The 20194-nt window shown below is 54.5% G+C and overlaps 7 protein-coding genes across 7 annotated transcripts; 4 read left to right on the forward strand and 3 right to left on the reverse strand.

The window, feature by feature from the left end:
• Positions 1-2371: 2371 nt before the first annotated feature.
• CPAR01_10806 (ATP synthase regulation protein NCA2) lies at positions 2372-4466 on the forward strand (the record flags this gene model as incomplete). The annotated part of the gene is made up of 2 exons (XM_060495066.1): positions 2372-2388; positions 2474-4466. The coding sequence occupies 2 exons, from the start codon at positions 2372-2374 to the stop codon at positions 4464-4466; spliced, it is 2010 nt and encodes a 669-aa protein (XP_060345414.1).
• Positions 4467-4664: 198 nt separating this feature from the next.
• Positions 4665-5034, reverse strand: CPAR01_10807 (uncharacterized protein; the record flags this gene model as incomplete). The annotated part of the gene is made up of 2 exons (XM_060495067.1): positions 4665-4684; positions 4743-5034. The coding sequence occupies 2 exons, from the start codon at positions 5032-5034 to the stop codon at positions 4665-4667; spliced, it is 312 nt and encodes a 103-aa protein (XP_060345415.1).
• Positions 5035-6020: 986 nt separating this feature from the next.
• Positions 6021-6961, forward strand: CPAR01_10808 (Ras family protein; the record flags this gene model as incomplete). Its single annotated transcript, XM_060495068.1, has 3 exons — positions 6021-6050; positions 6227-6494; positions 6651-6961. 3 exons carry the CDS (start codon positions 6021-6023, stop codon positions 6959-6961), a joined length of 609 nt encoding a protein of 202 aa, XP_060345416.1.
• A 662-nt stretch (positions 6962-7623) lies between these two features.
• On the reverse strand, positions 7624-9285 carry CPAR01_10809 (uncharacterized protein; the record flags this gene model as incomplete). Its single annotated transcript, XM_060495069.1, has 1 exon — positions 7624-9285. The coding sequence occupies one exon, from the start codon at positions 9283-9285 to the stop codon at positions 7624-7626; it is 1662 nt and encodes a 553-aa protein (XP_060345417.1).
• Positions 9286-10128: 843 nt separating this feature from the next.
• Positions 10129-12652, forward strand: CPAR01_10810 (ATPase; the record flags this gene model as incomplete). The annotated part of the gene is made up of 2 exons (XM_060495070.1): positions 10129-10597; positions 10773-12652. 2 exons carry the CDS (start codon positions 10129-10131, stop codon positions 12650-12652), a joined length of 2349 nt encoding a protein of 782 aa, XP_060345418.1.
• Positions 12653-14646: 1994 nt separating this feature from the next.
• CPAR01_10811 (squalene epoxidase) lies at positions 14647-16146 on the forward strand (the record flags this gene model as incomplete). The annotated part of the gene is made up of 1 exon (XM_060495071.1): positions 14647-16146. One exon carries the CDS (start codon positions 14647-14649, stop codon positions 16144-16146), a length of 1500 nt encoding a protein of 499 aa, XP_060345419.1.
• A 2177-nt stretch (positions 16147-18323) lies between these two features.
• Positions 18324-19673, reverse strand: CPAR01_10812 (glycosyltransferase family 2; the record flags this gene model as incomplete). The annotated part of the gene is made up of 3 exons (XM_060495072.1): positions 18324-18725; positions 18782-19522; positions 19596-19673. 3 exons carry the CDS (start codon positions 19671-19673, stop codon positions 18324-18326), a joined length of 1221 nt encoding a protein of 406 aa, XP_060345420.1.
• Positions 19674-20194: the final 521 nt, after the last annotated feature.

Raw genomic sequence — 20194 nt, forward strand, 5'->3', positions numbered from 1 at the left:
TAGAGAGCAAAAAAAACCTTCCCTTACCTACTCAAGGTGACTTAATATTAGGTTAGTTCTGGAATTGTGCTAGGTACCTTATGAAAACGCCCCTGTGCATCTCTCACCCTTTCTGGGCGACAGCGTGGAGACGTTAGTTGCGATTTGCCCATTCTTGTGTCATGAGCCAATAAGAAGCTGCACTTGAATATCGAACCATGCAGCTCGTGGGTCCTTCCGTCTTCCGTGGTGGGTTTTGGCCAGTAGGAAGCAGGCGTGCCCTGGCCACTGGGTCGGGCGGTGTGCGAGATTTCGGGAGGCAAAAGGGTGTGTGACAGCTGCACCAGGCGTTGTTGGCTCTGCCACTCTGCCAATCGAAGGGGGGCCGAGGGGGAAAAAGCCGAACAGGCGGGAGGCACGGGGCATGGAAACATTTCATGGATGGGACAAAGCTCCTTTCTTTCTTATGCTGCTTCTGAGCTTCCATCAAAGCCAGACACCTGGATTAAGGTACGTAGAGGTAAAGCTTCTAACGAAGCCAAGCACTTGAAGTAAGGTGGCGGCAGTCTAATTCAATGTCCACCTTTTCGAACTGGTCAGCTCTCAATTGGAGTTTTGAGTTGTGTTTAACGTCGGCATCATCTTCTCAGAAGAAGCACTTATGCATGAGAATTGCGCCCCGTCGCGGGCAATCAAAGGAGGCCGATATCAGTCATCCTCCAGGTGGGCAGGGCTGTCTTATCGCCCTGCATGGAACGCCTGGCACCTCGCACCTCGACTTTTTGGCTGCTGCGCTCACCTTAGCACCGGTACGTACCCTACCTCAACCCGAATACGATGAAGGAGGGGCACGTTTCCAGGTTGCGCGTCGCACGTCTTTGCCAAAGGAATTCGCTTTGGCCTAACGCTACCCGTTTTGCCCCCATTAGCTCCAACACAGGTGCTCAATTACACAAGCCAGAACAATCTTCAATGACAGTGACATGCTCCACGCCTCCGAATCTACCACATCCGATTGCCGATGAGATCCATCTGACCTCCTCCACGGCGCAGCCCTGACCTAGCTGTCAAGAGACCCGGCCGTACCCACCTCTGGGACGCTCCGGCAGGGCGAAGCATGGGGTGCCGTGGATGCTCATGTTAAAATGGCGTGTTCTGGTCAAGCTTGATCCGATACGTGTCTACCTCGAAGTCTACCTCGAAAAGCCCAGCTTGGTATTGGCTGGTACTACTTACCTTTGTATGTTTTCGATTGACAACATTTCAAAAGTTCTCATGATCCTTGTGTGTCAAGCACAGGTTGAGGCCAGGAGCTCTTGATGTCTCCTCGTCCTAAGGTACAAGAATGGTGAAGCCAGACTGATAAACCCGTGCTGTTATATCGAACAAGCCTGTGATTGCCACTGACCTGTCGTCGTTAGTAATAATTCAATAGGACTACTCCAACCTACCCCTATGTTGAACATCTAAAAGCTACTAGATCTTCAGTATTTGATGCCAGAAAGTCCTTTGCGGTCTCATATCAAAAACGCAACCAAAGTACAATATAGCCGGTGACCCCAAATACCTGAGATCAGAGATCGGCCTTCCCGGTTCTTGAAAGGAATCAAGAGCCAAACATAGAAGGATGTTGTACAGCTCTTTGCGGCTACGCATCAAATTCGTTATTGGCTTTCTTGAGTAGAAGATGAGTTGCGACCTCTCATGACGTGGCATTCTAATCTCAATGTCAGCGAGGCGTTACACGTGCGAGCGACAAGCGAGATGGCTTCAGGCCGCACAGTTGCAGATCGCCATTGCTGAATGGCATTCGTCAAGTATGTCAGTAAAGATGTCTTCAAATTTGGAATTCATATGGTCCAGCATGGCCACTGGCCACGCCTCTTTGGTGTGAAACGATCTATCTGATCTGCATAGCTCGGCAGACCTACAGTCGGGTCGAAACTGTCTAAACATAATCAAAAGACCTCAAAGAACGGAGATGTCTTTGAGGAGCTCGATTAGCTGAGTTAAACGAAACTCTTTTGCTGTATATCCAGACCGGGCCTTTTCGTAAGTAAAAGCAAACGCAGGATGATTAGCTCATCCTCAGCGAGAGGCACCATTCCGACAGTCAAGCTCCGTCAGCGGCGCTGGCTGACTAAGTGACCCAAGAGACCCCACCTGTCATCCCACGTTCTCTCCAGTCGCTGCTCACCGCGTTGTCGGCTGCAGGCTCGCCCAAGTTGCCCGGGGCATTCGCTTACCTGATGACGTCTAACCCAAACTTCTACTACTGCATTCTTCCATCAAATCCATCCTCACACGACTACAATCCTCACAGTCTCGAGAGTTCGACACATAACCGATCCATGAAAGTGGAGGAGGAGCGCTCTCTGAGTGAGAAGCTATAATGTCTGTTGTTGCCGAGTCAGTATTCCGTCCCATCTTTCCTTGACTTCCCGTCATCCCAAACAAAATATTTGAATGTTGACATCAACCTTCCCTGCACCAGCCAAGTCCGCCGCTTAGATGCGCAGCTGGATCGGATTCCACTAGGCCTGAGTCTATCTCAAGAAGATGGCGAGCTGTCTGCCGAAGAGCATGGCATTTTTCACTCGGCCACCGTAGACGCCTTGTCCTCGCCAAGAATTGAGGAGCTCCTACATATTGTTAGGGCTCTGTCCACCACCTCAACTTCGTCATCTCTACTCCCCGCTCAGAGGATTCGTTCTTTACTGCAAGAATCCAAACTTGCGGAATGGGACTTCCAAGCGGAGCAGGATGACGAGGCTAGACGAGGCCCGTACCAGTCGGAGATCGAGTGGCTGCTCGTCAGCAAGGCTACCGTTCAGACTTACGGTATCATTTTGAACACACTTCTGGATCAGATTATTCCTCTCAGTGATGAGATGTGGTACTGGGACGAAGTGTTGAGCTCGTATACTTACAGCAGTCTCTACACTGTCCAAACGTCACCATTGCGTTTGTGGGCCTTGACCAAGGATGTTTATCACGAAAGCAAGCACCGAATTCGGAATCTCAGCCAAACGCCAGGCGATATTGTCGCATCCACTCGTACAGGCTTATCGCAACAATGGAAACAGTTTTACGGCATCGTACGGGACAGCATTCGGGACTCATCGATCACGACCCTTCAGCGCAAGGTCCTATCGCCTGTGGCCCTTAGCCGAGGCGAGGCTCGGAGGAAACTGGCACATCTCAGGCGCCTGCGGGATATGATTGCAAGCGGTCTTGGTGTGCTCGTCGACGAAGGTTTGACTTTTGGAGGCGACGAAGACGACGATAAGAGCGAAGCCGGCGTCAACAGCCATGACTGGAAAGGCGTGGTTGAGCGAAGCGTGGCTCTCATGGACATGGTTCTCAAGGAGGCTTTGACTCTTGAGTCTGGCGTCAACGATTTCGAGGACAAGGTGTTCGCTGGAGTCGAGGAAGACCCCGAGCTTAGCATTCACATCGAGGACGCCAACGCTCTGGAGAAGCCCTCTGTGCTCGCTAGACGTCTTCTCAACCTTCTGGATAACGGCCTCCCCAACCACGTCATGTCTGCGCAGCTGCTTGTTCAAGAGAACGGCCGCCCGTCGAGATTCATCCGATACTGGTTGCCTGCAACAGCAGCACTGCTTTCTTCGACGACTGTCCTTCGACTTCTTGCCAATAGACGCGCAGAAATAATCAGCTGGATTCGGGACATTGGATCTACGGTACGAGACTTTTGGTTCAACTGGGTTATCGAACCGACACGCAAGATTGTTGGAACTATTCGACACGACTCGAGCAGCGAGATCGCCATCATGAGCCGAGACAGCCTGAAGGCCGATCGGGAAAGCTTGGAGCGCATGGTTGTGGACTTTGCTTTGGACAAGCCCCATTTTGCAGGTGACGGGTCCTCCCTTACCGACGCCCAGATCGAGGTTATCCGCACCAAGGTCAGCGAGGGAGACGTCACCCCGGTTTTGCGTGCGTACGAAAAGGATCTGCGGACCCCCTTTGTCGGTGCGGTGAAGGGCGACCTCGTCCGATCACTGCTCATCCAAGTGCAGAAGACCAAGGTCGACCTGGAGGTGGCCATCAGCGGCATCGACTCTCTCCTCAAGAGCCAGGAACTGGTGTTTGGGTTTGTAGGTCTGACGCCTGGTGTGCTTGTCTCTATTGGCATTGTTCAGTATCTTCGCGGCATCTTTGGTGCTCGCAAGGGAGCCCGGCAAAGCCGCAAGACTGGACAGAGCATCAGAGTGCTACGCAACATTGACCGGATCTTTTCAGAGGCGACGCCGTCTCAGAACAACCTCCTCTCCTACAAGGATCACGGCCTCCTGTTGTGCGAAGTCCACGTGCTGCGCAACTTGATGCAGAGAGTGCTACCTCGCGACAGGCAGCGTGAGTTCCTCGAGGATTTGGATGATCTTGCCAACCTGAAGGGGATTCAGGTGCAAGTTAGAGCTTTGGATCGCATTCGCTGGGCGTACGCCAGGTGGCTACAGTAAAACAACGCAGGACGGAGAACCTCGGGCGCAATAATGATTCGCATGGATACACGGTCTTACGGATTTGAGCTTCAGCATTCAGGTTACTTTACTACGCACAGCGGGAACGGCCTTTTTCGGTGGAACCTGTACCACATCTGTACACCACTGGAGGCATTCATGAATTGTCAACGGAGCATCGCACATTGGTACCGGAGCTTAGCAGGCGGCATTTGTCACTAGGAAAGGTGTTTAGACCAAAAGTCGAATTGAAGTGCAATTGAACGGGTGACGTACTGGCCAGCGAGTGAACGTGAGGGAGGCTCAACAATGTCTCTTGTGACCATGGAACGACCGCCACCCAGGATGCTCGGGCGGCGGACGCGTGACTCAGTTCTGGATGGATCTGGACCTGGACCCTGAGGCGAGACAGTGCGATGACGTTTGGTGTGGCTTCGTGGGTAGCCTCCTGAGTCCTGACAAGTCTGGCAAAGGCGGGAGACCGAGCACATTTGGCAGCAAAAGGGGTGTAGTGCCACGGCAGAGACAACGCATCAAGTTTTGAGATAACGACTAGGTTGGCGGACATTTTGTTACCTGGTGGCTGAGGTGTTGTTGGCATATCGCTTCTTTGGTGAGCGAGCCTGGTAATACCCAGCCAGGACCGTCCACGGATGGTTGCCATCATAGAATTACGCTGAGGTGCCGCCCGTGTATTTGTTCCCCAAAATTTCACTTGGTGTTCTGCAACAGGGTGCCTGGATCGACCAGGGAAGTTTTGCTTCTTTTAACCTTTCGCTCCCCTCCGACGCAGATCCGACGTCGTCGCGTCTTTTCTCTTTGGCGGGCACTGTGCCTTGGGCAGCTTAGTAGATACCGTGAGTCGTGACTACCTTAGCTATCTGATTTCACCGAGGCCTACCTTGCCTAGTGCCGGAAGCAGTTGATTTGTGCCACTCCGGATATCAACAGCGGGCTTGATTAGAACACTTCTTCGCAGCGGGATTCGCATTGCAGCAGGTACCGGCTTTCCAGCCCAAGACCGCTGTTACCTCAAGTAGCCTGCAAAGCCCACCGCCAAGTCACCAAATCCCTCAAGCCCTGTCCCAGCATAAGCACAGGTCAAGTCGGATCGGCCAAGCAAGAGGGCCGGGTCCAGTATCTTACCCCAGACGGCAGGCGCCACACTTGACACCCCCAAAGAGACCAAGCGATTCGACGCTACCTACGTACGGGGATACGTGCCTCTTCACAGTGTGCTGGACTGTACATTGCAGCGCCTCGCCTCGTCCGCAGCCCAGCACTTTACGTGCCTACCTTCACTATTCGTACATACTACTACTATTACCGCCTACCTAACTACGACAAACTACCTAGGCCCATCTCCTACCAACATCTCAATCGCCTCTCCCCCCAACCGCTGCCCGAATCCGACGACAAGATCACGACAATCACCCTCTCATTCGCATCCTCCCGATCTCAACTCGTCTGGCACGTACGTCGCCCGGAGCAGCAATACCGCCCCCTTCAGATCGGCCCCCTCGGTTTAGTCCCCCATCAACATCCGCCGCCAAAATGTCGAGCAACCGCAACTACGACTTCCTTGTATGTGTCGAATGCCGCTGCCCCTCCTTACCATCGTCCCGCCCTTTTCGCTCAAGATGCCCTCACTCTCCTCGAACCCCGTCCTTTCGAACATCCTACTTTCCCCTTCCGCCGTGCGAATCATTATGAAGGGCAAACATGACATCGTGTTCACATGTGGCTGACCAGCACCCCAGATCAAGCTTCTGCTGATCGGCGACTCGGGCGTAGGCAAGTCCTGCTGCCTGTTGCGCTTCAGCGAAGACTCGTTCACGCCGTCCTTTATCACGACCATCGGTATTGATTTCAAGATTCGCACCATCGAGTTGGACGGCAAGCGTGTCAAGCTCCAGATTTGGGATACCGCCGGCCAAGAGCGCTTCCGCACAATCACCACCGCCTACTACCGTGGTGCCATGGGCATTCTCCTTGTCTACGATGTCACCGACGAGCGCTCCTTCAACAGTACGTCGTTTCCCTTCGCTTACATTGGGACTCACTTGCACGATTGCTGGCGGTTCTATCTCGAACCGTGTACTGCAGTTGCCATTGCAAATGGAACCGTACATAATAGGACAGACATATGAGAACAAAAGACTAATGTGTACTTTTCCCACGCAGACATCCGCACCTGGTTCGCCAATGTCGAGCAACATGCCACCGAGGGCGTCAACAAGATTCTCATCGGCAACAAGTGCGATTGGGAAGAGAAGCGTGTCGTCTCGACCGAGCGCGGTCAGCAGCTCGCCGACGAGCTCGGCATCCCCTTCCTCGAGGTCTCAGCCAAGAGCAACATCAACATCGACAAGGCCTTTTACTCACTCGCCGCCGATATCAAGAAGCGTTTAATCGACAACCAGAAGAACGAGCAACCCGCTGCCTCGGGCGTTAACGTCGGCGAGTCAAGTGGAGCCGGCGGAAAGTGCTGCTAAAGTAACGGAACGGGGCTTGGGCACGGGACCGCTCGATTTCAATGTTGTGTGTATTTTCTGAAAGCAAGATTTGATTACTTTGTGTCGATTCCGCGCTGCCGCCGGGGACAGCGACGTCCTACAAAGGCACATGAAGACGCGCATGGAAGGAGAGAGAGACATTGGCATATGGGGCTTCACAGCGGGTCTGCTCGCCGGAAAGGACACGCAGAGAAACTCGGTGAGAGAGAGGAGGACATGACAGGGGCCAAGCGAGAGGCAGGACCGGGGCTTCCGGCGAGGCAATTGGCCGAGAAAGGGAAAAACTTGGTGATGGGCCCGACCGGCTGGGCGTGCGTTGTATGTGTGCTCGATGACGAGAAACACCGCGGGCGCTCTCTTGCTCACCAACCTGCCCTCAAGCCCCCCTTCCTACGGGGAGAAGTATTTGTCATGTGGTTTCTTGCCGACAGCGCCTTTTTATCGAACCCCCCCTAGAGAGCAAATATCTGGTCTGGAGTTTCGGGATTTTATTTCTGGGTTTTTATAATACATCGTTTTTTTCCCTCTCCCGTGCTCCAAATATGCTTGTTTGGCCTTTATTGATGTACACATGCTCCCGGGTATATCTTACAAAGAGTTACTATACACTTTTTATCGACGGTCGCTGCTACTTGTGACATTTACCACACTACATGCGTGTTTACGATTACGCTCTGATCATTCGTCAGGATAAGCTCCTTTTTGTGCCACGCGCGAACGAAGCGCCTCGCTTCGTGCACGTCCGGGAACGACACCACGAACCGGCCGGACGGGGCCGTTTCGTCCAGCGCGTCGGGGGTGGTGCCTCTCCGTCCCGAGTTGCCCTCCGTCACCGCCGGAGCCGCATCGTCTTCGTCGTAGACGAGGCCCTCCCCGGTCTCCGTAAGCTTTTCCGCCTTCGTCGCGGTTCTTTGGTGCACCTTGGGCGCAAAGTACGGACGCAGGTGCTGCACCGGCCAGCCCAGGTTGCGGTCGCGGGCGTCACGGCGGATCCAGTGGGAGAGGCTGCGCTGGTCGAGGGTGCCGCCGTCGAGGGAGAGGACAACGTGTGCGTTTGCGCGCGGGGGCGGTTCGGGGGTCATGCTGAGGAGGCCTTGGATGCTGAAAGTCTCGAGGCGGGCCTCGGTAGCGCGGTTGAGTTTGTAGAGGTGGAGGTTTAGGGGCGTCTTGGAGGGGGGTGCGAGGCTAAATACTGATGTTTGGGAGGATGCGGAAGAGGTTTCTGCGGGCGTCAGACCGGCGGCGGGGGACGCGAGGGCGCGGCCGGCGAGGGCGTGGAGGCGTTGCGCCTCACGCTGGTACGCTGCTGCCGCGGCGTGGGAGTCAAAGAGGATGAAGTAGCGGTCCATGGGTGCCAGGGTGCCGTAGTCGTAGGCCTGCATGACCTTGGTGATGGAGGCGCTCCAGCCGTCGAGGTGCTGGCCCTGGGGGCCGATGCGGTAGAAGTCGGACTCCATGAGATTCGGGCTGGCGTTGGAGAGGATGAGCATGGCGGAGCGCTCGCCCTTGGCCGCTGCCGCCTCCTCTGGGGATGCTGCTTCCGAGGAGGCGGTGTCGGCGGCGGCGTCGTCTTTCGGAAGGGAGTCGAGCCAGGATTGGAGATCGTTGTGATCTACAGATCGCTCTTCGGATGAGTTCTGGCCAGCCTGAGATTTCCTCAATAAGGCCTCGACGCCACCTTTGCCCAGCACTGCTTCCGCCGCCGACTCTGCTTCTCCCGATCCTGGGGACGAGAAGAGCTCGTTGAAGATGGAGGAGCTCTGTCCGTCGGCGGCCTTGTCCTTTTTCTTCTTTTCACGCGCGCTCAACTCGAAAAAGTCTGCAATCTTGCCGGCCGCCTCGCCTCCTGTCTTGCTGGATTTGTTCTTGCGCTCCAGTTGCCTTAGTCTGTACTCTGTCGCCTCGGACTTTTCCGGGTCGGTGGAGGTCAGGAACCGGACCTTGACCTTGCCCTTGCCTTCTCCATCGTCCTGCTCGCTGGCCCGATGACTCGGGTGAGAGTAAATGTCATCGTTTGGAAATAGCTCCTCGAAAAGCGAAGGCGGCTTTGCCTTGGGCTCCTCTCTCCGTGACGGTTTCTTCTTGCCCCATTTATCGTCGGGTGAGCTGCGCTGGGGTTGGGTCGAGAAGAGTCGTTTGCCAGGGCCGTGGTCTGCGCGAAAGAACCGTCGGAGTGTAGTTGCTGGCGTCTGTGGTAACGGCAGCTGCTGTAACAGCGGGAGCCGTCGTCGGGCTGCGATTGTGGTCATCCGGGCAACTCTGAGGGTCGAGCTGCGCAGCCCTCGGAGGTCAGCCCATTGCATGGGCCCGGAGGGACTTGGACTTCGTCGGGTCGGGTTAGAGGATGTAGGGAGAGAGGCTTCACGTATTTCGGCCGGGGTGTGTAGCTGAGACTTCTGTGGTTGAGGTGGTGAAGGCTGTTATAAGTGAAGAAAGAAGTTGAGATGCTGGACCTAACTTTCTTCCGCGCTGCGATGCGACGTTGAACAGGCGTGGCAGGGTAGGTACGTACCATTGACTCGAGCTGGTGTGGGGCCGATGTATGAGGAAAATTGGTCGGGGGTCGGGACCTGGTGGAGGGGAGGGAGGGGTCTTTGAATTTTTCATGGCTCACTTACACGAAATCTTGGGCGATTCACACAGGAAACATATCTTCATACCACGAATTCAAGAAAATAGAGAAAACCCAACAAAATATCTAGGAGATGTCATAGAGACTTGGATATCCTCGGATTACCCGCTTGACTATTAATCGGCATTGTGGCTGTCATAGTTGCTTCTCAAAATCTCATCGTTGCCGGATCTTCTTGTCGCAGGGTTTTCTCGATGCCATACCCCGGTCTGGGCCCTACACCATTGTCAACTCATGTGGGCAGTGACGGATGAAGAATAAACGTCGTCTGAACAACTTATATACCTCCGATAGGCCACAAGAGACGAAAGATCCAGGAACAGAAGGGTTTCGGTTTTCCCTTTTCTAGATCTGAAGTTTTTCGGTCTTACATCAAATTCGGATCACACTGGGGCAATCCGCGACTTGATTGTCCCGCGGGCTGAGCACTCAGTGAGAGACTCGACGAAGTCAAGACAACGGCAACCAGGGGCACGACACCACCCAACCCTGCCGCCGGCTAGACCACAAAACTATGGCCAAGACCATCGATGGAAAGGTCCGCCCCCTGGCGCCTTTCGACAAGACGCTCGAAAAGTCGACGCTCAAGGGCGCCTCGAGAATCTATGTCAACCGGGACTCCCTGATCCAGCTCACGGGGAGCGTCGACAACGGCCGGCGCTGCGTCGTCACGAGAACCGCCGCTCAGGATGCGGCCAAGTCTGCGGCGACGACGACAACAACGGAGCCGTTGCGCCGAGAGGCCGCGCTCTGGACGCTCGCGGACAAGAATATCAGCCCCAACATCATTCTCATGAGCGAGGCGTACCGCGAGGCTTGCGGGTTCGAGCTAGGTGACCAAATCACGATCACGATGACGGAGACTTCTGCGGTGCCCGACGCTGAGTCGGTTAGTATTCTGCCTGTGACGACGTCTGAGAGGGAAAAGGCCGAGATCAAAGCATGGGAGGGGGCTTGGGTAGGAGTGATTCGGTTCTATCTTGGTGAGTTGCGCAGACCTTCCTCCTTTCAATCAAACTTGGGTGGCTGCCGTCAGCTTCTCTGTGATATTCTACTATGGCTTCTATGGGCAGTATGACATTTACGCCTTATGCTCAGATTTGAGATAGACTCTCTTCACTTCAGACTTGCTGTGAGACGAATGCTGACATATTTCAGGGCGGGCTGAGCAAGTTTTTCCGGGCATGAAGTTTGAGTGCGTGGCACCTGGGTCAAAACAAATATTCAGAATCACATCCATAGACGGCCAGACACACAATGTAGCCCGCTATGTGGTCTCAACAGTACCCACGATCGTCTCAGGTGAGGAAGAAGAGATAGTCGAGGAAGTTCGCGACGTGACGAAGCTCGTCGTCCCGAATATCCCCGGATTACATGCAGAAGAGAAGAAGCTGCGAAGCTTCCTCCGTGGCTTCAATGCAAAGTTCGTCTACAAGGGCCAACAAAAATCATGCGGAATCGTCATCCACGGCGGACGAGGTACCGGCAAGTCGTACATCCTGAACCGGATAGCGAGCACGGGCTGGGGTCGAGTCTTCCGGATCGAAGAAAACGATAAGTCGTCGACCGTTGAGGAGGTCTTCAAGCAAGCGCGGACGATGCAGCCCAGCATCATCCTCATCGATGGCCTCCAAGCTCTGATTGGGAAAGACCGGGCAAACTCCACGGCCATCACCCAGCGGTTAGGCCAGCAGCTCGACCAGCTGGCCGAGGACGCCCTCAAGAATGGCACACTACCAAAGGTGGTGGTCATCGCCACCTGTCTGGACTACATGACGGACGTACCTCCCGAGCTACAAAAGAGAACGAGATTCGAGCGCAATATCCCCCTCTCTATACCCAACGCCGATGGCCGCCTCGAGATTCTCAAATCCTTTGAAATACCCATCCAGCCAGAGGTCAAGGACGTGATGCTGGCCAAGCTGTCACAACAAACACACGCCTACAACGCAAGCGACCTCGACAGACTCATCGAAAACGCAATGATTATCTCAGCAGAGCGCCTCGACCCCGACGAAGCCGGCTACGACGAGGAGGCACTAGGCACTCCGTACCTCTCCCGCGAGGACCTCGAGCACGCGCTCCGCTCCACCAGGCCGACGGCCATGCACGATGTGAACCTCAAGCCACCCACAATCCACTGGCAGGACGTCGGTGGGCAGGAGAGCCTCAAGAACGCGCTGCGCAACATGATCACCCTCACCACGACAAACGACCCGACGGTCCAGAAGCTCATCCTCACCCCGCCAAAGGGTCTCCTCCTCTACGGTCCGCCCGGATGCTCAAAGACGCTGTCGGCGCAGGCCATGGCCACCGAGTCCGGCTTCAACTTCTTTGCTGTCAAGGGCGCGGAGCTGCTCAACATGTACGTGGGCGAGTCGGAGCGCGCCGTCCGGCAGCTCTTTGAGCGTGCGCGCGCCGCGAGCCCGAGTATCATCTTCTTTGATGAAATTGACTCCATCGGCGGCCAGCGCGCCGGCAATGGCGGCGGTGGTGGTGCCGCAAAGAGCCAGGGTGCGGTGAATATGCTCACGACGCTGTTGACGGAGATGGACGGCTTCGAGGCGCTCTCGGGCGTGCTTATTCTGGCCGCGACGAACCGGCCCGAGGCCATGGACCCGGCTCTCCTCCGGCCCGGCCGCTTCGACCGGATCGTGTACGTTGGTCCCCCGGACGCCGCGGGCCGGGAGGCCGTGTTTAACTTGTATCTGCGCAAGCTCCCCCTCGCGGCGGACGTGGATATAGCGGAGCTGTCGAGGCTGGCCGAGGGTTTCTCGGGTGCCGAGATTAAGCAGATTGTCAACGTGGCGACGGAGCCGGCGTTGAGCAAGACGCTGAGCAGGACGCACATCGGGGCCACAGAGGAAGGTAGTGGCGGAGGCGGCGTTAGGTTGGATGGGGAGGCGGAGCAGGTCACGGTTTGCATGGAGGATATTGTGGACGCCATCAAGTCTGTCCCGAAGGGTATCACGCACCAGATGCTGGATGGCTACGAGAGGTGGTCGAAGCAGTTTATGAAGCATCAGAACCAGAAATAGAGAGTCACGATTGCTCACAATTTGCGAGCTGGGATCACTTCGATTAGCCCTCCTAATGAGTCTGCCGGATAATACTCGACACATAGGTTACTAGTATGTTGTCTCTCGGTAATTCCAACATCAGTGTGAGTGTTCTTTGCGGCTATACCGAGAGAATGGGCGTATGCGGTTCAAAACCAGTTCCTGTCTTGTCACATTTGTCTGGAGCTAGAGAGTGTTCTAAAGATGCTTCATCGACGGGTAGGTTCTACAAACCTGCAAAGCTAGGTGACCCGGATCCATCGTCTCGGACCCGAACTGCTTGAAATGCTTTTTAACGGATCAATCTGATTCGCGGCTATGTTTTCACAGAAAATCGCGCCGAGGTTGTCAGTTCGGACCCGAGTTTCCCCTCTGCATTAACCATTGAGTTGTCTCAACATTGCGGCTCCGCAGACTGAACCAGCTGGGTGGTTTACCCACACTGCACCTGTGAGCTTTGCTGAGTTCCGTTTGCAAGACGGAACGCATCTGGCATTATACATTGTACATGCAGCCACCCGAGGCTGAGCCAGCCGTGATATCAGACCATGCTTTATCTGTATTGGCGAGGCAAGAAGCCAGGTATTCTCGCAAGACTTGAGCGTGAAAGACTTTCACATGCTACGATATACTCGCCCAATCGAGAGCAGTGGGACTGAAACTTTTCTGGAAGGGTTGGTGGTGCAACTTCTTGAACAGGTGTGTCAGAGCCGTGATTGGCTACCGACGGATTGCATTGAGATGGGGCGACGCAGCGCCCCCTTTTTCCGCGTTAGTCTCTGGAACCCACGCACGGCGGAGTATCAATGGATCATGTCGACCAACATCTGGTGACGACTACTCTGAGTTCTAGGGTCTTGGAGATGATGGTGTACCATTTAGGTAGAGCAATATCAGGGCGCATCAGCTCACTCACCCCCAAATTGCCAACCCTCCCTACTCGGCCCGGCTGAAGTTGACGAAGGCTTGAAGATGCGAGGTACCTTCGTAGATCTGGGGTCCTGTCAGTGTCACAGAAGCACAGAGCAACAGAAACGAGCAATAGTCAGGAACAGCTTAACCAAAGGCACAGAGGGTGGAGTCTGAAAGTGCCTGATGTTTGGGCCGAGCAGAAATCTATTACGCATGACCGTGGTTCGACACGTGAAATGGGCGGTGTGTGGGCACTAATTGGAGCGTGGCAATTGGCTCGATTGCAACGGCGTGAGCCGCCATGGAACGACTTGTCGTTGAGATCGCCTTCTGTAATTTTTCTGGATCCTCCGCAACCTTCGCTTTTTGTCTTGATGTCCCAGGGGTTTGTCGTCCGTCTTTGTGCCTCTGAACAGAGGATTCTTGGGTGACCCGACTACCTAGTTAAGAGATTGAGCGCAATGACACCTTGATGTACCTTCTCATGTACCGTAGCTTAATGAGCTCTATACTAGAAATTACCAGACTTATTCCTGTAATGACAAAAGTCAGCGAGGAAACAAACCAACGCGGAAAGAAACATTTTACTCACCCCTGGCAAAGGCTATAGTGCAGGGGCCCCAGCTAAAGTGAGTCGTCCACTCATCACGCTTCTTTTCTCTCTTTGGATTTCATCTGCCACCATATGGTTCGAGGCGGGACGTGAACGACAAGACTAACCACTTCCCACCCTTCAACCTCTTCCAATCTCGCCTGGTCTTTCATAAAACCCGATAGCGGCAACCAGTCTCACTTTCTCTTTCCCCTCCCCTCCCGTTCTTCCCATCATCCAAAGCCGAACGCTTCCCCCAACGTTTCCAAGCGCAACTCCCAACGACCGAATCCGAGGCTCCTCCCAAAGGTGACATTCAACATCCCTTTTTGCTGCCTTTCCTACCAAAGCGTCCTTTCGCACAGGCCCATCACGACAATCGGCAACACCACGATCTCCCCCGCCACCATACGCTTCAACAGCAACTCAAGCCCAGCCAGATAAACTACCCCCTGAGAGTCGAATTGAAATGATCGAAAGTCCAACAGCAGCGGCCGACGCCCGCGCCGAGCGCCGCACCAAGTACCACGAGGCCGATGTAGTTGTCGTCGGCGCCGGCGTCTTTGGGTGCGCCATTGCATATGCACTGGGCCAGCAGGGAAGAAGTGTACTCCTACTCGAGAGATGGATGAAGGAGCCCGATCGCATTGTCGGCGAGCTGCTGCAGCCCGGCGGCATCGTCGCTCTGCGTCAGCTGGGCCTGGCCGACTGCCTCGAGGGCATCGACGCAATTCCCTGCTACGGCTACAAAGTCAGCTTTCACGGAAACGGAATCGACATCCCCTACCCTTCCTTTGACGAGAGCGGTCGCATGATCCATGCCTCGGAGAGCGAGGCCGTATCCGCAAGCGCGAAGCAGAAGGAGGGCAGATGCTTCCACCACGGTCGCTTCATCAACAACCTGCGCAAGGCATGCATGAGACAGGAGAATATTACCGTTGTCGAGACCGAGGTGACAGCCACGATACAAGGCGACGATAAGGATACAGTGCTTGGTGTAAGGTCCAAGACGACAGACGCCACGGGCCAGAAGAAGGACGACTACTTCTTTGGCCAGCTGACCATCATTGCCGACGGTTATGCGTCCAAGTTCCGCAAGGAGTATCTGCCGCAAGAACCCGTCGTCAAGTCAAAGTTCTACGCCCTCGAGCTCATCGACGCCCCCATGCTCTCTCCCGGCTACGGCCACGTCTGCATCGGCAATGCCTTCCCCGTCCTTCTGTACCAGATCGGCACCCACGAGACCCGCGCGCTCATCGACGTGCCCGCCAACATTCCCGAGGCCTCGCCCGCTGCTGGCGGTGTCCGTGGCTACATCAAGAACGTCGTCATGCCCACATTGCCTCCCCAGATGCGCCCATGCTTTGAGGCTGCTCTCGCTGACGGCAAGATCCCCCGATCCATGCCAAACTCCTACCTTCCTCCATCCCGCCAGACTGCGAACGGCATGCTCCTCCTCGGAGACGCCCTCAACATGCGTCACCCCCTCACTGGCGGTGGCATGACCGTCGCCTTCAACGACTGCGTCATTCTCTCCGACCTGCTCCATCCCTCGCGCGTAAGCGACCTTGCCGACCCCGTGGCTTTGAAGGGAGTCCTTCGCGAGTTCCACTGGCGCCGTAAGAGCCTCACATCCATCATCAACGTGTTGGCCATGGCACTGTACGCACTGTTCGCCGCAAACGACCGCCAGCTGCGCGCTCTGCAGATGGGATGCTTCTCCTACTTCCAGCGCGGTCACGCCTCCGAGCCCATGGCCCTCATGGGCGGCCTCATGCACCAGCCTGGCAAGCTCGCGTACCACTTCTTCAGCGTCGCCTTCCTAGCCATCTGGCTCAACGCTCTCAACCTCATGAGCGGTAGCGTTTTCGGTTTCTTGAAGGCGCCGCTGGCGCTCATTGACGGCATCCTCATTCTCTGGAGAGCGAGTGTCGTCTTCTTGCCCGTCATGTGGCGTGAGCTGAACTGAGGAGACGCCTATACATGAAGATAAGATCATCATCAGAGTTATTAGACATGAGCAAAGAGAACGTTGGCAGAATGAGTGATGAGCCAACGAAAAGTAAAAAACAAAAAGGGGCTAAATTTCCCCTCCCCACTCGCCCCGAGGTCTTCTGTCAGGAGTACTTCCCCCGGGGCTGTATATATACTCAGTTACGATAAACCATATTTGGGATGGAAGCGGATCATTGGATCACCCGAGTGTAGATACAGGTGTATCAGACCACATCATAATTTTAATCATCAAGTTCAAACACGTTCCGCCTTCTGTTGCACTCGTCCATTATGTACAGCAAGCATTCGCATTGTTGACAAACATCCTTTGGTCAGTCTGTAATATAAGTCTGACTGCGGTAATCGATGTCATTGTGCTCCTCAATGGTCTCCAGTCAGACTGCTCCGTTTGCCATCTACTGCATAAGGGATAGTTGCGAGGCATGGGCTGCTAGTATGTGTGAATGTCCTTTGTTCAGCTAGGCTTTTGCTCGTCCTTGGTCGTCTGTCGTCTTTTGCTGTATATACATTCGTCTTCGAATACGACGTGGGAAATGCAAAATTTATCAGGTGCTAGTCAGTACGTATACGATTGTTGCAGGATGGGACACTGTTGCCAATGTGGCGGGCGACGTCTCGATCTTTTGTGAAGCGGCCGTGATATAGGTAGCTAGCCAAGAGGCCAGGCCAAGAACATCATCCGGGCAAAAACTAGAGGGATTTCCTGGCAAAACTGCGTAATGTACGAATACGGCTGCACGAGTTCCCCTCCATACTTCAGCTAGATAGAGTACCGTCCCGGTAGCTTTCGATGACCGTATATTATATGTAACCCCTTCCTTTCTCAGGCTTTCCTCCTACTAAGCATGTAACGTAGAGAAAGGACCGATATTCTTCTGGACACGGCGACCCTGGGTGTGATGGAGAAGGCCAAAGTCTCCCTTCTTAATGTTCGTAAGCTCGCGGGCTTTTCTCAGGATCTCCTAAGACCCTTATCAGGTATAGCATCAGTAAAGGGTTTACCACGAGTTGTGGCACGCAGCAATGGGCGTATGAAGTGGGTTGAAATTTAGCTTGAATCAAACTATCTAGACGAAGAAAAGAGCACTATTCTATATACTGAACGAATGTAAGGTTGACGCGAAATAGTACATGACAAAGTGCCTCACGAGTACTGATACCATTCTCGTTTCGTGGCAGGATATGAGGTTCGCCGTAACATTACAACAACGGTATTCAAAGCACGAGTGTTCTAGAACACGCCATCCTCGTAATTGACATGCTAGGCCCAGACGTTATTAACCCAGTGACATGTGGAGCAGTTCTGTGAATAATGAGATGAAGGAAGATTTGATCAGGTACTTGCTGGAATATATTTACTACCTATTATTGATTAATCCGTGTACGCTCGTCCCTGGGTATGGTGCAGGAACAGGGCGATGTCTAGTAGCCGTGTTCACATGAAAGTGTTTGTAGTCTATCTGGCTTGAAGAACCTTCATCGTATCTTCGACTGTGCCTCGAGTAAAGAAAGCCACGAACGCGAGCAACGATTAAGAAAGGCAGTAAGTCAGAATAGTCATACCGCGAACGAGGATTCGCAGTGATGGCTATCGTGAGCTTGAGTCTAGGGAGTGATAGCCTATTCACTTGGGAGAACGGGCCATCGTAGTTCGCTTTTGGTCTTTGGCCAACCACAAATCATTATTAGCAGAGGTCTTTGACAGAGAATGGCACCACGGACGACGATACGTAACAATAGAACCCAGGGTTTAGTATTTTGAGAACTTTGTAGCATTTCCACGGGGAATCTTGGCTCAACTACTTCCCAAATAAAGGTGGTTAGGGCACATTCTCCTGCTTCTGTCAAACATCTCACGCGTGCATGACCAAGAACCAAGGCTCATGTATGGGCCTCCATTGACCTAGCTAGGTTGTCTACCTGACGATGTGATGAAGTGTGGGCAAATCATCCTTGCCCTATCTATATGCGCAGACTCCAAAGTCTGCATCACAACTTTTTTACCAGCACTTTTGACCCCAATCTAGAATAAGGGGGAACCCTGAAAGCCCTTCGGTCTCCTCCGGACAAGATGATCAAGAGGTTTGAGAATAAAACACAAAAGAAGCGAAACCCCACACAAACATTGCATCACGTCAATCTTCGACGGTAGACACCCATCATCCAGCTACCCCTGAGAATCGCCAGACCGAGGGCCATCTTGATACTGTCCGAGATGACGCTGAGCTTGCTTCCCGGGACCTCGTGCCAGTCGACGGGCACCTCAGCTACGCGGATTCCGGGACTGGTGCCAATAACACTGCCGTCTTCTCCGAGAACGGGCGCTGGCGGGGCTGATTCGGCCAGCAGGAGCATTTCAATGTCGAAAATCCAGCCCTCGGCATGCATGTACGGGACAACGTGTGGAAGGGCGGCGCGGGTGAAGAGCTTGAAGCCGCACTGGGTGTCGCGGAGGCGGGATGTGGCGGGCGGGGTGAGAATCATAAGCACGAGGTGGAAGGATCGCATGAGGAAGTTACGCAGGGCAGATCGCTTGGTCATGTTAGCATCTTGATCTGGGATTGAGGGGCCTTGCGAGAGGAACATACCTTTACAACAGCCTCGCTGCCTACAAGGTGGGCGCGGCTGCCAATAGCAACACCGCGATGCGAGCCGTCAACAACCTCCTCGCAACCCTGAATCAGACGTCCCAGGTCGCTGAACTTTGTAGCACCGTCGGCGTCGGCAAAGAGCACATACTCGCCACGAGCGTGGCGGAAGCCATGAGTGACGGCGCCACCCTTTCCGCGGTTGCGCTCGAGCTTGATGACGCGTATGACATCGTGGAGCCCCTTCTTCTGCGCAAAGTCGAGGCAGACCTCGACGGTGCTGTCCCTGGATCCGTCGTCCACAATCAGGATTTCATAGCCGGTGAGGGCCTCGGAGGGCGGGTTCTTGTAGCGTCGGCGCGGGGTTGTAGGGCTGAGGAGGGGCTTGGTCGGGGAGGAGGGGCGGCCAAAGTTCTCGTCGAGGTATTCAACTGCTTCCTCGAGGGTTGGAAGAATGCGGGTGGCTTCATTGTAGGCGGGAAGCACGACGGTTAGGCGCACGTCCGCAGGGTCGATTGTCGCACCAGAGTCGGGGACATCGCGAGGATCGGTCAAGTGTGCGCGCGCCTCAGAGACGCTGCGCTCGGCGAACCAGCGGTCAAACCAGGAAGGGGCTGTGACCTGGACTGGCTTTCCGGAGGCAGAGGAGGTGAGGTAGACTTTCTCGGAAGGGAGTACGGCGCGCGGCTTGGGAGCGACGAGGTGGAGGGTGATGAAGATCTGTCGAAGGTAGACTGTCAGCTTCAATTGGGTTCAAATGGAGATATTTGGTTGGAAAGTCGAGCTGTCCATATTGATGGGGGAGCTAGCTTACAGTAAGAAGACCAGCAGCGGCAAGACTAAGCAGCGCGACGCCAAGGGCCGGCCACGATGCCTGGGTTATCTGATCCATTGTGTAGTTGCGATGGTGACCATGAGCACTGACTGGCGTCGGAATTGCCTTTGGTCAGTGCCGGCGAGGGAAAGAGTGAATATTGCGAGAATTACAATGAAAAGGAAAGAGGTATCTGTTGCACCCACAACAAAAGAACGAGAAAGAAAATTGCTGCAACTGCCGCAGCTGCAGCTTGAATTCAATGACAATGAGACGAACGCATCGACTGAATTGATGGGTATGTAACATCGGCACCACCGTTTATGGGGTTCTGGGATACGTAATGCGGAACGCGGCAGCTCGCGGGAGCCCCCCTTTTGTGGCTTAACGAGGCTGGCCAATTGGGTTGGACCCCTGGGGACACCTTCCAATGGCAAGAGTCAATTGGCATAGAGGGGTAGGTACCTGTCTTTCCTAGCGTACCTCTCTAGGTGCCTTCCGCAGGCAGGTAGGTCCCCTGAGGGGATGCTCTTGCCCACTATTTTCGGCTTGTGGGGGATAAGGTACACTGTAGCCTCGCATTAGCACCTTCCATTGTA

This window comes from Colletotrichum paranaense (assembly GCF_030867605.1).
Source record: "Colletotrichum paranaense strain IMI 384185 chromosome Unknown Scaffold_9.1, whole genome shotgun sequence".
Classification (NCBI taxonomy): domain Eukaryota; kingdom Fungi; phylum Ascomycota; class Sordariomycetes; order Glomerellales; family Glomerellaceae; genus Colletotrichum; species Colletotrichum paranaense.